The 15,662-nt window shown below is 44.8% G+C and overlaps 1 protein-coding gene across 1 annotated transcript in view; it reads left to right on the forward strand.

Annotated features, from left to right (window-relative positions):
- Window positions 1-14,924, forward strand: part of MIS18BP1 (MIS18 binding protein 1) — a 28,325-nt gene extending 13,401 nt beyond the window's left edge. The window contains exons 6-16 of the mRNA XM_072865764.1: window positions 1,276-1,366; window positions 1,824-1,987; window positions 3,179-3,345; window positions 4,307-4,415; window positions 6,038-6,917; window positions 7,836-8,005; window positions 10,226-10,368; window positions 12,931-13,085; window positions 13,751-13,835; window positions 14,448-14,505; window positions 14,711-14,924. Of these exons, the coding sequence (XP_072721865.1) occupies window positions 1,276-1,366; window positions 1,824-1,987; window positions 3,179-3,345; window positions 4,307-4,415; window positions 6,038-6,917; window positions 7,836-8,005; window positions 10,226-10,368; window positions 12,931-13,085; window positions 13,751-13,835; window positions 14,448-14,505; window positions 14,711-14,805 (2,117 nt within the window). The 3' untranslated portion in view covers window positions 14,806-14,924. The remainder of the gene's footprint in view (window positions 1-1,275; window positions 1,367-1,823; window positions 1,988-3,178; window positions 3,346-4,306; window positions 4,416-6,037; window positions 6,918-7,835; window positions 8,006-10,225; window positions 10,369-12,930; window positions 13,086-13,750; window positions 13,836-14,447; window positions 14,506-14,710) is intronic.
- The last annotated feature ends 738 nt before the right edge of the window (window positions 14,925-15,662 follow it).

The following is a 15,662-nucleotide window of genomic DNA, read 5'->3' on the forward strand; positions in this document are numbered from 1 at the left end:
AGTTGGAGGTTGGGAGATTGCTTGGAGGGACTATTCTGGTATACTTGCCTTGCTTCCATACTCTACTTTGGCCTCTGCTGTTAGTAGCCTTTCCCTGGTTGGGGCTAGATGGACCTTTGGTTGTACACTAAATAAACTAATGAAAGAGTGCCTTTCTCATTTCCCATTTCCCTGCAGGAGCTCAGTTACTGGAACTTGCTGTTGGTGCAGGCTGACATTAATGGCCTTTCAGCTCCTAAGATTAACAGTTTGTCGATGTGATTTCTTTTTTTTTTTTATGCATGTGCCTTTTGAATGCTTTCCAGTAAAGATACTGCTTCCCAGAATTTCAGATAAATAGCCTACTACTTAAAGCTTGTTTTCTAATCGCATGCTGCAGACCCTTCTTGTAGCAGTCCATGACTCCAGTGGTCTGAGTGTCAGAGGCTGAACGCTACTGGTTTTTTAGACATTGTGAGCAGCAAGCGATGGCTCAATGTTGTTGTGCTCCGGCACCGTACAGGTTACATCCTGTCAATGAGAAGGCTATGCGATGGCCTCGTATCCACGAGAGTGTTACATGTCATGTGTTGTGCTCAGAAAGGCTGGAGCTCAAGTGATGCTTTTTTCCTTCTCTGTTGTGACAAAGGATTACATTATACCTTTGCATCAATATTTGTTGGTGGTTTCCACAATTAGTTGGTGGTTTCCCAATTTCAGAGACAAAACTAGAGTCATTCTGTTGTATCTGCACTACCTGAAGAACTTCCCAGGCTTATCAGACTACTGCTAGGTACTTTGACTGCACCTGGTCCTCATGCAGTTGTTCTTTGTCTAAGTCTCGTGAACAGTCTGTGCTCTTGATTGAACAGCTTCTGTTAGCAAAGTGAAGTAAAGTTTTCTTCCAAGTGGAGTTTCCCTGATATGGCAAGTCCCAAACAGCTGAGACCTACCCGGAGCCCAAAAACCTCAGGCTCTTTGAGGGACTTCTGGCACTCTGCAGAGAAGCCACGTGCCCGTCCAGCTAGATGACCGGGGAAAGCTTGTGCCCCTGGTTCCCAGAAACCAGAATGCTGTCTCCAGATACTGTCGTCTGTAATGAATGAGCCCTTGGTGGGCTTTTCTGTGAAGCGTGCTGTTCTCTTAAACTGGGGAAACCTTTCTCTTGCTAGCATTTAAAGATGCAGTGAGCTTCTGAGGTACTTGGAAAACCGTGATTGTACTGGGTATTATTTCTGCCCTTTCTGATTAAAAGTGTTGCTCAGCTCTTGTTAATGCTACTTTTGTTTCAAACAGGATTTCCCTACCGTTTCATCAAAAGATTTACATATGGGTTTTCCAAGAAGTGGAAGGAATATGTTGAGGAGTTTCTTGAGCAGAGAAGAAGGTAATTTCTTTGGAGATTCTGTTTCATTGTAGTGTTCTTTTAAGTATTTATTGAGATTTTGCTTTTTAAGAATATACTCTATACTAGAGGAGTACAAAAGGTTGTAGATGTGTGCATGAAGACTACGTTCCAGGCAAATACTGGTCCCTGCTTTGGAAGGATGCCCTTGTGCCTTCCTTCATTAATCTGGTTTGGGGTTGTTCCACTTGTTTACGTAGCCTTAGAGCAAACACAAGCAAAGGGCTTGTGCCACTTTGAGGCTTGTGCCACAAAGAGGCTTGCACCACTGCCTCTGCCGCAGTGGCTCGCGCAGTGTCTGCAGGGGTACAGCTGCACTGCACTGTTGGGCTTTTGCCAAGGTGAGGAGAAGACTTCGAGTTTACCTAAGTTAACATGTTGTTAAAGGACAACTTTTTCAGATGTTTATTATTTCTTTTCTTAAACTCCAAACCATTAGGAAAGAACGGAAACAAAATACTGGTGAGGATGCAAATGAAGAGGGTGACTCAGTGGTGGGTATGGATGTGTTGAAAAATGCAGAAGACTCTGCGAGAGATGTAAAGAAACCTGAGACCAGAAACACCACCTATGAAGTATTACCGAAGAATGATGAAAATGCTTGTGAGTACTTCATAATCCTTTTCTTTGGAAAAAAGTTGGGGGTTTTTTGAGAGCTGTTTTCCCCAGCAGAAGATCTCTATTCTTTGTCTGTTTTGTATCTTGTCAATCGGGCTGTATGGAAGAGGTAACAAACCAGTTGGGTGAAGTTTTTTGTTTGTGTTCACTTAGACTGTGGTGATCAAGAGTGTTGACTTCTTTATTTCTGGTTCACTGGTGTACAACAGCGTTTAGGGGCTGTCCTGAGGGTTAACCCTGGGAAAGAAGCAGGAGTCTGGTGTGGTCTGGAGTAGCTGAAGGCAGTGACTGCAGAGCTGTTTATTCTGACAGCAAACTTGACTTAATTTTTCTCCAGTTGCTATGTTGCATAACATACTCTCTTCTTAGTCCTTCTGGGATGCCTGTGGGATTTAATACCTCTGTCAAGGCCCTGGCCTTGGGACTCCTCCCCTGCAGTACCCACCCCTTTTTTAGCTGGGTTAGTTTTAACTCATGTCAAGTCCTTGAGCAGGTTCGTTTTATGGCATCTTAATGTTTTTGCCACAGTTGAGGCATAGAGAGCGATAACAATTGGATTGTGGAAAGATTCATTACGTTGGCTTTGTTTCTAAAGGAAATGGTTGTAAAGCCATAACCTATTGATCCACCTCTTTTTCCCTTGCCTTGTTATGCAATCCTAGCTTTGTTATGGACGCTAAAAGCTTTTGGTTCTAACTTTGACTTTTTTTTAATATCTTGTCATAGGTTCCAACTGGGCTTTGGCCAAACTTCATTGCACCATTTGTTAATACTGTAATCAGATTTTCTTGCTAACACTGTAAAAGCTGCTTTATTTTTTTCTCTCATTACACTTAGGATTTGTTCAGTGTGACAGCTTTTCTTTATCGTTCTGCTTCCCTATATGACTTTCACAGTATTTATAACCCTCTAGACAAAGTAAAAATAAAAAGTTCACAGCAGTAAATGTTATAATTTGTGAAGATTATGACTTCCATCACATTAAGGTATGCTTATTTCTAACCTGAACACTTTTAAAAGAACAACATAACATTGTAGTAAGTTTTATGTTTTCCACGTAGTCAGTGCAAATGAGCTGCTTTAAACGCAAGATTGCTCCTATGCTTGTGGAGTCTGCAAAGCTGAATTTCCATACAGTACTTGGAACAAAACTATATTTTTTGTTTGTTCTCGTAGATACAACACCAAAGCGCAATTCCCTGTCGAATGACTTGAGCAGAGTTTACACTCGTAGTGGCCGTCTTGTTAAACCACCATTAAGTTTCTGGTGTGGGCAGCGTGAGGTTGTTGATCAGAAACTAAATGTTACTATAGAAGAAGGTGGAATAGATTATTTGAGCATGGTAAGATTCTTTTGCGTATTGTTACTTAAATGTATCTTAAATATAATGAATAAACTTGGCTAGGTATCTAACAGAAAGAGTCCAGCTCTTAGAAGTACCTGAAGAGGCAGGAAATCTTGAAAAACATTATAAAAACATTTTAAAACAAAAAATAGTCTTAATCTCTGTATGATCAGATAATTGTTGGAATTGATCAGATAATTGTTGTAATTCTGGAAAAGTAAGTGTTGTTTTGAAAGATAAATGTGTCAAACAGGAAGCTGCACACAGGTACTGGTTTGGGTCACAGAGGTTCCCAAGTAAAACACTTTCTGTAACACCGTAACGCTGAGTCCCTGCCACAGTGTGTAGTCCCGCAAGGGATGGCAGCGCTGCAGGTAAGCCTTTGTGCCACTCGCTGCTGTTCTCCGTTCTCCCCTCCTGTGCAGGTTGCCCATTCGTTAGGACCAGATATTTCCTCATTCCTGGTATCTTGATCTGTCCAGGTCACCCCAGTTTTGAGGTGTGCTGCTCCGATTTATTATGACACTTTAAGCAACTCTGATAATATTCTGATACTGAGTGAAGGAAAACAGCATTCTTTGTGGTCATTGTGAGCTTTTTTTTATGTCTCTACGATTAGTTGGTGTTGTGGAATGGGGGGTGTGCTAACACTTGTCATCAGCTGCAGCAGTGAAGGTGTGTGTCCAATTTACCGCCAACTCAAGCAGCTCTAGGCCTCAAGATTTTAACTTGTGTTTTAGAATATTTGAATTTAAAGGGAGTCGGGCTGAGTTGCTTTGGTTGCATGCATTTGTATAAACACCTGTGTTCTTCAAATAGCATTTAGCAGATACTGGTCAATGTAGGTGACTCTTAAATCTACCCATCCTGTACACATTTGGCTTTTTCAGAGCTGGCGTCAGTAGGCTTGATATGTAATCTCTTGCAGAAGTTTAGATTAAATTGTTTTATCTTGAAGATGTTTAGTAGTGAAAAATCCCAAAGAAAGACCAGTTCCATCTCTAAGAAGAATAAAAGAAAGGAAGTAATGAAGACAACAGAAGAAACAACAAGAAGCCAAAGTAAAGGTAAATTTTTTTTAAAGCTATTGGCTAGAATCAGTGGGATGGTCAGTTGGGTGCTGAGCAGTACGGTGATGTCCTGTTAATGCAAAGAAATTATTCAAATCTTTTAATGGTCGATTGCGTCTTCTATGAAGAATTACCAGAGCAGCATTAATGCCTAGTTTCCTAGTTCTACAGCTCCGAATAAAAGCTACGTTTGTAAACCACTTCTTTATTTATGTAATAGGAACGTGCAGATTTCTTTCCGGAAGTTGAAATGAAAGGATTATGGCTTTTTTGCAGTTTCTGCTTCTGTACTTTGGCTCTCCCAACATGGCTGTTACATGTGACTTGAGAGAGCCGGAAGCGAAGCGGAGTTCACCAGTCCAGTGAACTGGTGGTCTGGCTTTACTTTTTAAGCTGGATGAATTAAAATAAATGAAATGCCTATGTAGGCAGAAAAAGTGTATTAACAGAGTTTTAAAACCTTTATTTTTATAACATTTGGGATACAATAGAACCCTGAAAACAATATAAAATATAAAGCAGAAGTTTCTCTTTTAAAGCAGCGGTAATGCTTCCTGCAGAAAAGCTGTTTGTAGCACAAGTAAAGCTTTTGGGATGTTAGTGTTTGCGCAGTCTCAGTCATAGCGTTTTAGCAACACTTTCTGTTGACTGTTTTATTCTCTATCTGCTCAATTCACGTTCCCTTTTGTAGCCTTGATAATCCTAGTTCTTTTAGTTGTCTGGAGACAGCCTGTCATGGGAGTGAACTGGGCAGGAACAGGATGCCTCCTGTACAGGAGGAGCCTCCCCACTGCTGGCTGTACTCCCTCTGAGCAGAGGGACGCTTGCTCAGAACGAATCCTGTGCTTGCAACTGGTTTCCTGCCACGTCCTCTTTGTAAGAGTCACGTGTAAATGGATTTTCTCTGCTTCTTGACTGCCGTGCACAGGAGCAGCCTGCCTGCTGGGACATGCTGTCATGTCTGTGTCATGTAGCCTCTTGTTCCTGAAGAATTTAATCCCAAATACGTAGGAGTGTATGTGTGAGGGCAGAAGGCCTTTACTGAATCCTTCCAAGCTACACGTAGTGGGGAGGAGGTGTAGTGATCGCAGGAAGCTTCGCTAGGTGCTGGTTTTACTCAGTCATGTTTGGTGAAGTTATGGACATCCCTTAACAGCAGAAATGAGTTTATAGTTGTCTGCCAGGTAAATCTTTGGAAATGGCTTGCAGATAACCTGTGCTATGCATCTCTTCAGTGGGGAAAGGGTGGGCAATACAGAGCGTGATGACATGTTTCCCAGCATCACCGATTTCTCTCTTCCGTGACGTTTTGCTGTGTTGCGGAGGGAAGCAGTGTTTAATTTATGTTTGTGTTCCAACACGACCATTCAACAGAGTATCTCCTCATCCTGAAGAGCTCTAGTGTTCTGTTAACGTGGGGAGAGGCTTCTGCAGAACACAGGAGGTGTGCTGCTTGTCTCTTCCTACAGACTGCAGTCTCTATGACAGAAAGGAGTTCACGGATCTTAAGGAGTGTGGGATGCCTTGCATCCTGCAGCAGGCTAGTCTTTGCTTGTCTGAGAGCACAGTAAGGATTTACATTACAATGTGTGATCTTATACTGACATCCTCTCTTTCAGGGAAAAAGAATGAAAAAGGAGTAAGTTCCAAAAGAGAAACCAAGTCCGCTGGGAGCAAGGAGGCCAGGCGCTTCGTGTCAGATGATGATGAAAGCGATCATGCAATCGATAGTACAAAAATTAACACACAGCCTGCTTTTAAGCTGACTGCCTTAAATACTGAAGCACTAAACAAACATAACTATAATAGCAGAACCCCAGGAACGACAAAGGAAAAGAGAGGAACAGAATATGGAGAATTGACTACGTATCAGCAGGCTTGCAAGTACTCCTTAAGGTCAGCCAGACAACTTCAAGACAAGCATTTAACAGAAGAATTGTCAAGCAGAGATGAGGAAGAGGAATCCAGTGAAGATATCCCACTGTCTATCAAAAGGAAAAATAAACCTTTATTTAAAAAAGAGACTCAAAACTCTAAATCTTCCTCTAGCTGTAAAAGTTCACAGGATGATGCAGACAAGGTGTTGTGTGAACAAAGGACCGTAAAACACTCTACTGCCTCCCACAATGTGCCATTGAGGCAAAGCATGCCCGGATCCGTCGATGGTTCTGATTTACTTGAAGGAAAAACACCTTCTAGTGAGCCTCGTGCTTCCCATCTGCCTGATAAGGCAATGAGGACAAGAAGCAGAATCAACCCTTCAAGGTATTTGCTTGAATCTGACACTGAACCGGACACCAATGAAGAGCAATTTCAAGTAAAAGAAAAGAATTCCAAAGCATCTGATAAAAAAAACCCAAATTGTAAAGTTTCTAATACTGCCAAGTCTTCAGCAGAAAAAGCGAGAGAACCTGAGAGGGAAAAGGTGCAGAAATCTCTAGAACTCTTTCCAAGGGCAACTGATGGTTGGTCTGAAAAGGAATTGCAGAAGCTCTACAGGCAAGTGGTTGCCCTGTCTTCACAGGGCAGAGATTCCCTCAGACATTGGGAGGTGTAACATACTGAAGGGTTTGATGGGCTGGATTTGGATTTTTCAGATTCAGTCTCTCACGTTAATTCAAAGGTTTCCTTTACGTTTTAATTCCCTCTTACAAAATAAATTTTGTTAACGAATTAAAAAATAGTGAAATAAAGGAGCCAACTGAGTATTTTCTAAAATAACTATAGACACATGAGCCTACAGCAGCCCCCTACCCCTGTCATCAGAGAGGGGAGAGGAACACGATAGTAGGCAAAATTTTGTGAATTTACTCCTCTACCTGTTTTTCAAAACCATATACTTGATCTTGTTAAAAGTGATAAACATTCCTATGAGTAAAATTGAAAAACACAAGTAGGTAAATAATGTGGTAACAGTATTCATATTTATGGTTTAGACGGTAAATCAGAGGGGGCATATTGTCTCCCCTAATGGAATAAAATGTTAAACATGACGTGCTTATGTATTTAAGTCTTGTAAAGGGGAGATTAACTGCAAGAACCTTTAATTAATGCATTGTCCAATTACTTAAGCTACTGGGCAGTATTTAATACATACACTAAGTAATAAAAGGCCCATGTTTGGTTTTGCTTCTTTTAGATTAGAAACCTGAAAAGGCACGAGCTCATGTCTCGGGGGTGGGGGGGACCTGCTGTGACCAAGGAAGACATTTATCTTGTAATGGAGCTGTTAGCTTAAATTGTTCAAATAAATTTTTGCATGTTTTGAAGCATCTGGACAAGACACCAGAGACAAGATTCTCTACACCCAACGTGCAGTGTCGTTTCCAGGAAGGGCAGTTGGTCTCCGGGTGTTTTGTTGGCAGCATGGCGCAGGTTCTTCTCATGACGAAGGTTGTGGCTTTGTTCTCTTGGCAGGGCCATTGCTTCGTTTCCAAAGCACAAGAACGGCTTCTGGGTGGAGATAGCCATGGCGGTGGGGTCTCGCTCTGCTGAAGAATGCCAGCAGAAGTACATGGAACAACAGGCAAAAGGTTCCAAAACACATGCTAAGACGACCACTGCTTCAGGAAAACCAGAACAGAAAGGTACCGACATCTTGGTTCTGGGTACATTGTTGTCTTTAAATCATTTTAAATTCAGTATTTGTTGTGTAATGGGAGATACAGACATAAACACACATCGGAGTCTGACAGTGAAGAAGGTCGTCTTCTATAGTTCAAAGGTTTGTCGCAGAGCTTGGAAGATGGCATAAATGACTGAAGTAAGAAGAAGAGAAAGGATATTTGTAGAGTTTTCTAGTTTTTGGCATGATGGGAAGACTTAAACTGGCTTTGCCACCTGAGGGAAAATAGCTGTTTATATCTTAAGAGGCTCTGGGAGCCTACTAGATAACGAGCTACTTGTAGAGCTGTTGATCCAGAAAGAATAATGGGGTGCTTGCATGCACCAAGGGCAGCGGGGAGTAAGAACAGCGAAGTTATGTTCCCTGGAGCCTGGCACTGACGTGCCTGTTGCTGTTTCCTGCCCAGTTCTGAAGTCAGTAATTCACGTTTATGGTTGGCAAGTACACCCTGCAGTGAAAGACAAGACGCTCCATGCAGGTATTTACGACAGAGAAGGTTACAATGACTTAGCGGGTGCTTAGGTAAGGAAAGCCATTGGATAGCAACTGCTCTAGCTGACGAAGACAGGCCGTTGCTCACAGCTGTGTTACACAGCTGTGGGCAAAGACGACTCTGGTGATGTTTCTCGGTGGTTGGAGCTGTGCATCCGTCTCCGTTTACTGAAAGCATTAAAACCGTTTTTCTCTCCAAATAAGGTGGTCCAGGTTACTCACAGTTACTGGACTTCACGCGGGAATGCTTGGCTCCAGTCCGTAGCCTCAGTAGCGTAGAGCAGACCAGGTGATCGCAGTAGGCTTCCCTGCCCTTTAGTCAGTGAACGGTGATTTTGTGCAGACTTGGAAAAGCCCCAGGGCGAGGGTTCAAGTGCAGGACAATGCACTTTATTTTTGCTTGAATGTGTCTTTGACGTGTTTGTTGCAGTTACAGAATTTGTGTGAGAACCTGCTGGGGATCAGTTTTGCAACAAATTTTACTCACCTTTGGTAATGTCAGTATTATTCTCGAGCGTTTTGGAGCATGGATAGAAACCATCTTATATTACCATGGTATCAAAATTCCCTGCGCTTCTGTGATTATGAAAGCTTTTTCTAACGTTGCTGTTCATTTCTCCGCTGCTGATCTCCTTGTAGAGAATTTTCTCCTGTTTCACCCTGGCGTTTGACAGTATCAGACTTCAGACTGCAGACTCTTCTATTCAGCAGACACCGTTGTTTTGGGTAGTGAGTGTTCATAAAGAGTCAGTCTGCCACAGTGGTTTTTAAGGCTTTTTGCTTTGAGGAAATCAAATGCTTGGGACCTCTTGGGCTCACTTGGGCCTGTTGAATACTAAGCCGCTCTAAAATGACTGTAGCAATGCAAAGGACTGAATTCAGTCCTGTGTGGTGCTTAGCAAGGATCTTTCCTGGCAGTTAGGAGCTGTTCATTGGCTTTCTCTCAGAGGGTGAGTGCATCCTGCTAACGGTAAATCTTGACATAGGTACAAAAATACTTTGTTCTTCTGGAAATCTGTGAACTGTGGATTAATTTTCTTCTTTACTTGACTGTCTGCGTAAGCAGCTATTTTAGTTTTTGTCTGAAGATGAGGATACTGGGGAGATGTTCTTCTAAATTTGCCCCGAAAGTCACTTGTAACGGAAAGCAGAGGACAGGAATACATACACCTGTGGAAGTGACAAAGTCCTTTTGTTCCTTCACGTAGGTTTAACGGCTCATCGTTTAGGTGTGATAATTGGCTTGAGGTTTGTGAAGGATCAACTGTACATGCTGAAGTCTCAGATGAGCATTCCAGAAACCTCGTGTCAAGGATGCTAAAAGGCACAGCAGAGCCTTTGTTTGAGCGCTTGATGCCTCTTGACATGGGTGATAAATCTTAGTGTCTTTTGTCTCTGAAATGCAGACGCATCGATAATCCTGCTAGAATTGTAATAAAACAGCTGGTGTGCGTGTGACACTTGCAATGGCTACGTAAGGCTCTAGAGTAAGCTTCTGGTGAAGACGTAGTAGAGAAATTCTTTCTGAAAGCATAAATTGTATAAAAACTCAAAGGATCACAAAGAAGCTGTAAGACATTTCCACGAAGGAGAGATGGGACTGCATCACTAGCACTGATGTCGTTAGTGAATTTTAAAACCATGCTACATAACTAATGTCTTAGGAGAATGAATATTTTGATTCATGTAGATAAGAAAGAGCCGGTCACGATAACTGCCAAAGTGGGAACCTTCAAAAGGAAGCAGCAGATGAGAGATTTCCTGGACCATTTGCCAAAGGACAACCATGACGATATTTTCACTGCAACGCCCTTACAGAACAGAAGAGTAAAGGTAAATCGGGGAAAACAGTGTGTGTAGGCGTGTGCCTTTCTGGTTGGTATTTCAAGGGTGTGTTATGAGTCTGTGGGTTCAGTTCCGTCAATAAAACCTTGTGGATTTGGGGGAGGAGGCTTATTCTCTCGAGTTGTTACTGCAACACTTCGATTGCCGGCAGTGAGAACGTGTGGAACGTGGCTTCTGCTGATGAGCGTTACCGCTGACGGGCTGTGTCAAAGCGGCCGGTGGTAGGGGTGTCCCTTCTGCCCCCGCGCGGGAGGAGCTTCTGATGCTGTGAAGCTTTGGCTGGGCAGTGGTACTGCTGCCCTGGGGCCGACCATTGGCCCCTTGTGCCGGGGCCCCGGGTGCTTTCTGAAGTCATGCTGGTACTTTACAGGAGTTTTTTCTTTCTCTTCTCTCAGCACATCTCGCATTGAAAAGCACTTACCTCTCGATGCTGTCTGGGGGTGGGTTTCTGTCGTGGTTTAACCCCAGCCGGTGACTAAGCACCACACAGCCGCTCGCTCACTCCCCCCAGTGAGTGAAGACAAACGCCATCACTCCGAACGTCCCCCCTTCCTCCTTCTTCCCCAGCTTTATATACTGAGCATGACGCCATATGGGCTGGAATAGCCCTTTGGGCAGTTGGGGTCAGCTGTCCTGGCTGTGCCCCCTCCCAGCTTCTCCTGCACCTGGCAGAGCGTGGGAAGCTGAGAAGCCCTTGACCAGTGCAAACATTACTTAGCAACAACTCAAACACCCCTGTGTTATCAACACTGTTTTCAGCACAAATCCAAAACATAGCCCCATATTAGCTAATATAAAGAAAATTAACTCTCTCCCAGCCAAAACCAGCACAGTTTCTCTTTGGGAGTTCTGTTACCCTCTCGCCCTGGCCCTTGCCCATTGTTTACTCACTCCCTGCTATTTGTTGCCCCTTTGGGCTGAAGAGCTGCCCCTTCCCCTGGTGAGGCTCGCTTTCAGCGAGCAAAGCCGGAGGAGAGCCCTCCCCTCCGCTCTACGTGCAGCCCCCACGCACAGCCAGCAGATGCAGCACCAGCGCTGGAGAGCCCTGCCTGGTGTCCGTGATAAACCTCCGCTTCGCCCTGGCAAAGCGCGATTATGCGCTCTAGGTGCGAGTTAAGGCGCTGATTTCATTTTTAAAGAGAAAGCCACTCCTTTGTCAATAGAATAATTTTTTTCCCTGTAGAGAATTTTTCAAGTATATTTCATGATGCATCTTTCTTTTTGCTGTTATTAGACCAAACTAGCTCTGTCTATTAAAGCTAGCGCCTCAGTTCCAGCAGGGACTCCAAACCGCACCTCTCTGTCTCTGGATAGACTTGTTCTTTTGTGGGTTTTCTTTGTAGCAAGAGTGCATTTCTTCTGGCACACATCCAGAGGTAGAGTAGAAGCAGAGCATCCGTGGCTCATTGGAAAGACAAAATTTAAGCAGTGGTAACTTCATCGCTTTCCATAAACTGCAGTGTGCTATGGAGAAATCCCCAGGACTAGTATGAGCGGATTGGCTATGAAGAAAGCGATGCGCCCATGTCCAAAACACCCTGTTTCTGCAGAGGGGCTCTCCAGGAGACTCCTCCTCTGGTAGAATACAGTTTCAGCCAGGGATTCAAAAGGGTTCCCTTACCTCCCCCCAAATTCATTTTGCCTAGCTTGTGCTGGGCAAAAGCAGCTGGCCTCCTCCTGTCGTGCGTGGTGGGAGGTATACCTCTGGAGAGAAATTCTGTCTATTTAGGAGTCATAAGTGGATTCCCCTTCCATGAACGAGTCCAGCCCCTCCTTGAACCCATGCAGACCCTTCACAGCTGCAATTTCTTGTGCTAAGTTCCAGAGCTGAATTATTTGCTGTGTGAAGAAGCATAATCTTTTATTTGTTCTGAGCTTGCATCTGCTGACTTTGTCCTCCTCTCCTCATGGGGAAGAGGCAGCGAACAACTGCCCTGGTTCCCGTTCACCCCTGAGGCCAGTTACAGTCGTCGTCGTCGTCCCCAGGACCTGCTGTGCTTTTGATCATCTGCGTTGCTCCTCTCTGAACCTTTCCAGTTCTCCTCTCTCTTCAAAATGGGAGGACCAGAAGTTCACTGAGTAATCCTGAAATCCTCCTCCTGAGTAGTAATAGTCAGTGTTGAGCTTGTAATTTTAATCAGAAATGACTTTTTGAATGTGTAGTAGCAGCCAAAAAAGGCCAGCAAAATGTCGGCCATCAACGGGAGGAGTGTTAAGAGCAAGACCGAGGCATCGTTTGGCTGCTATGCTGTGCCCTTGCGTACCTGCGTTCTGTGCACTGTGCACATTGCTGGCTTCTGCGTCTCCAGAGGGACACAGTGGAGTCAAAAACACAACTGAAGTGAGCAAGGGAATGGAGCGGCTGCCTGCTGAGGAGAGACTAGAGAGTCTGGGACTCCTCCCCTTGGGGAAGAAGGAGGCAACCAAAGGTCACAGAGTCGTGAAGAGGTTGTGTCCTATCGCCACTCTGGGACAGACCCGCAAGAAGCCTTTTCAGTAGATCTTTGTTAAAAAGGGCAGGTCACTGATTGCTCTGATGTGGCTTTGTAGTTGCCAACGTTCGGGGGAAGCCACGACGATGACGACGACGACGACAACTTTGCCCTTACGGACAACCCGATCACACCTTCCTCAGCTGTCTTCCCTATGGTGAAAACCCCTCAGTGTGAGCACATCAGCCCCGGTATGCTGGTACCCATCAACAGGTAGGAACGTGTACTGCTGTCCCTCTGCTACCCCTTTCCTTTCTCATTTTCCCCCAAGATTGTTTTTTGCCTTCTGGGAAAGATCACTCTTGGAACTGGGACACCAGTTCACTTCCAGACTTGAGCAGGCACCGAGTCCTGCAGTCCTCGAGGGGTTTGTTTAGAGAAAGCTCCTGCCTTTGCCAGTGTGCGCGGTTTGAGCTACTTGGCTAAGTGTGGGCAACGCACGCCGTGCCCATCGCATGTCCTGCGACTCTCAGAGGAGGTAGCGATTGCAGCTTCAGCCTCGGCAGCGGTTTCTCCGCTCATTTGGAGTCCTAACCCTGTTAACCTGATTGCTGCAGGCTTTACTGAAACTGGAATCATCTTGAAACTTGCAGAGTAAGTGGTGTTGTATCTGATGGACAAGAACTGAAGGTCATCTGGGGAGATGAGGAAGCTTCGTCCGACACCTGCAGCAGGAGTGCTAGCACATCATCTGATTGAACACTTGTGCCCTTACACTCCCAGAGCTGCTGTTACATTTAATTGACCACCACCTGTTTTTAATGGCCATGCTAATTTTCTTTCTGAATTAGAGCTGTACCTATCATGCCTTTAACTGTATCCCGCGCATGCCGTAGGCAGCACACCAGTGATGCTGATGTGCTTGATTACACCTGCAGGAACGATTACGACAGGCACGTGTTCAGGATGCAGAAGAACACGCAGGGCAGCAGAGGCACCTGGGACAAGGTCAAGAAGAAGTCGGTAATGCTGGTTCCCTTAAATGTTTCCTAGTTCCACCTTAACGGCACAAAGCTTTGCTAGGCAGCAGGCAAGAGAATCCTGGGATCACAGACTAGTTGCGTATGTTCAAGAAGGAAAACGGGAACGCTCCCCTACTTCTACTTCTCTTGGAGAGAAGTTCTGTTTCTAGAAAATGGCTATTTATTGTCAGGATTAAAGACATTGCTTTTTTTCAGGATTTGTAACGGCTTTTGGATTCTGTGATCTTTAGGTACATTAAGGCCCTGTTATATTCTTCTGTACAGTGGGAAAGGAAACAGTAAGTCTCACCTTGTATCAGGAAGTCCCTGAATTTTTGTGTTTATTCCTTCAGTACCCTAAGTTTTGTAATTCTTTGGGCTTTTCCAGGAAAAGCTGAGATCCCAGCAGCAGAAAAATGGCTTGTGCCTCTGGTGTAGGGAAAGCATTTGTGGTAGTTGAACAGTTGAAGTTTTTAGTGAAAATGTAGCACGGCGATAGGGCAACTTAATTCCGGTGTAACACCGAGTCTGTGCCAGTTCCCCCACTGTTCTGACGTTCTGTGCCGGTGCTGCAGCAGCTGTCTGAGCAGAGCCTTTTTGTCCTTCCTGTCAGGCTGGAGGTGTGCTTGGTACGCCCGCTTCGCGCAGAACCGCCTTCAGTTCTGACAAAAGTAAGTGCTCTCTGTTTCTTCTTCACATCAGGCTCCTTCGCTTGCCGTCACATCGCCACGGCCTTGCTGGCTGGCTGCAGTCTTTGCATCTAGTAACTTTTCCGCAGTCTGTTTCTCCGAAGTGTCTTTGCTGTTCGGACCTTCTGTAACTGCTTTTCAAGCTCCAGCACACACACTGCTAATCCCCTGTTTTTTCTTCCTGCAGAAGTGAAGCAGGCCTGTGCTGTCGGGAAGCTCTTTGTGGCTGAGGCAGCAGATTCATCAGATGAAGAACAGGATGACTCCTATTTCTCTGTTTAACGAACTTTGTGGATTTTATTAGTTCAGCACTTCTGCGCCTCTCGTTTGAAGCAAAGGGGTTTGGCCGCCCCTCTGCCATGTATTCCTGTGATGTTAAGAGTTCAGATTGGAAACCTCGACCTGCAGTGTTTTTATGTGTTTTAGCACCATTCTCATCTTGCCACCTCTCCAGCAACGTTGGTCATTTTCCATGTGTACAAAGTGGCACTTCCTTGCCCGTGCTCCTCCTTGCCTGTTGCTCCTGGGGGAGGGAGAAATGTCCTCGGATACCAATTACTGGCAAGTTTTGATTCATTTTAAGATAAAATATCTTTTTGAAGTATGGCTGTACAATAAATTTGTAATGGTACAGTCTGTAACCAATTGGAATTGCTTTTTAAAGTCTTCTCCTGAGAGTCTGAGTTTTTACGTTTCCTTAATGTAATAAAAAAGGACGAGCTTATTTTACTCATGTATGAATCCCTCTTTGGGGACTCAGAAGCTATCCATCAGCCTTGCTCACCTTGTTACCGGGGCCTGCAAGTGTTTGTCCTCCCCTTGTTTTTAGACAGGCCCGACGGGCTGACACCAGCCTGGCGCTGGTCGATCCTAGGCCCCACCTGTCCAGGGCTGTTTATCTCTGATCATTTCCCTCGCTTCACGCTCCAGAAAGAGAGGAAGGAATAAAACCCCGTTCCTTTCCCAGGTAGCCACAGCGTGGCAGCACCAAGCTGCAGCCTGTCCCACAGCAGCCAGGCTCCACCTGGGAGCCGGAGGGAATGGTGAAGCAAGGAGAGGGCAGCTGTACTCTGCTTCAAACCTACTAAACCCTTTGGGGTTCTGGGCAAGAAGAATAAGGAATATTTGGCAATTCACTT

Source organism: Ciconia boyciana, chromosome 6 (assembly GCF_034638445.1).
Source record: "Ciconia boyciana chromosome 6, ASM3463844v1, whole genome shotgun sequence".
Classification (NCBI taxonomy): Eukaryota; Metazoa; Chordata; class Aves; order Ciconiiformes; family Ciconiidae; genus Ciconia; species Ciconia boyciana.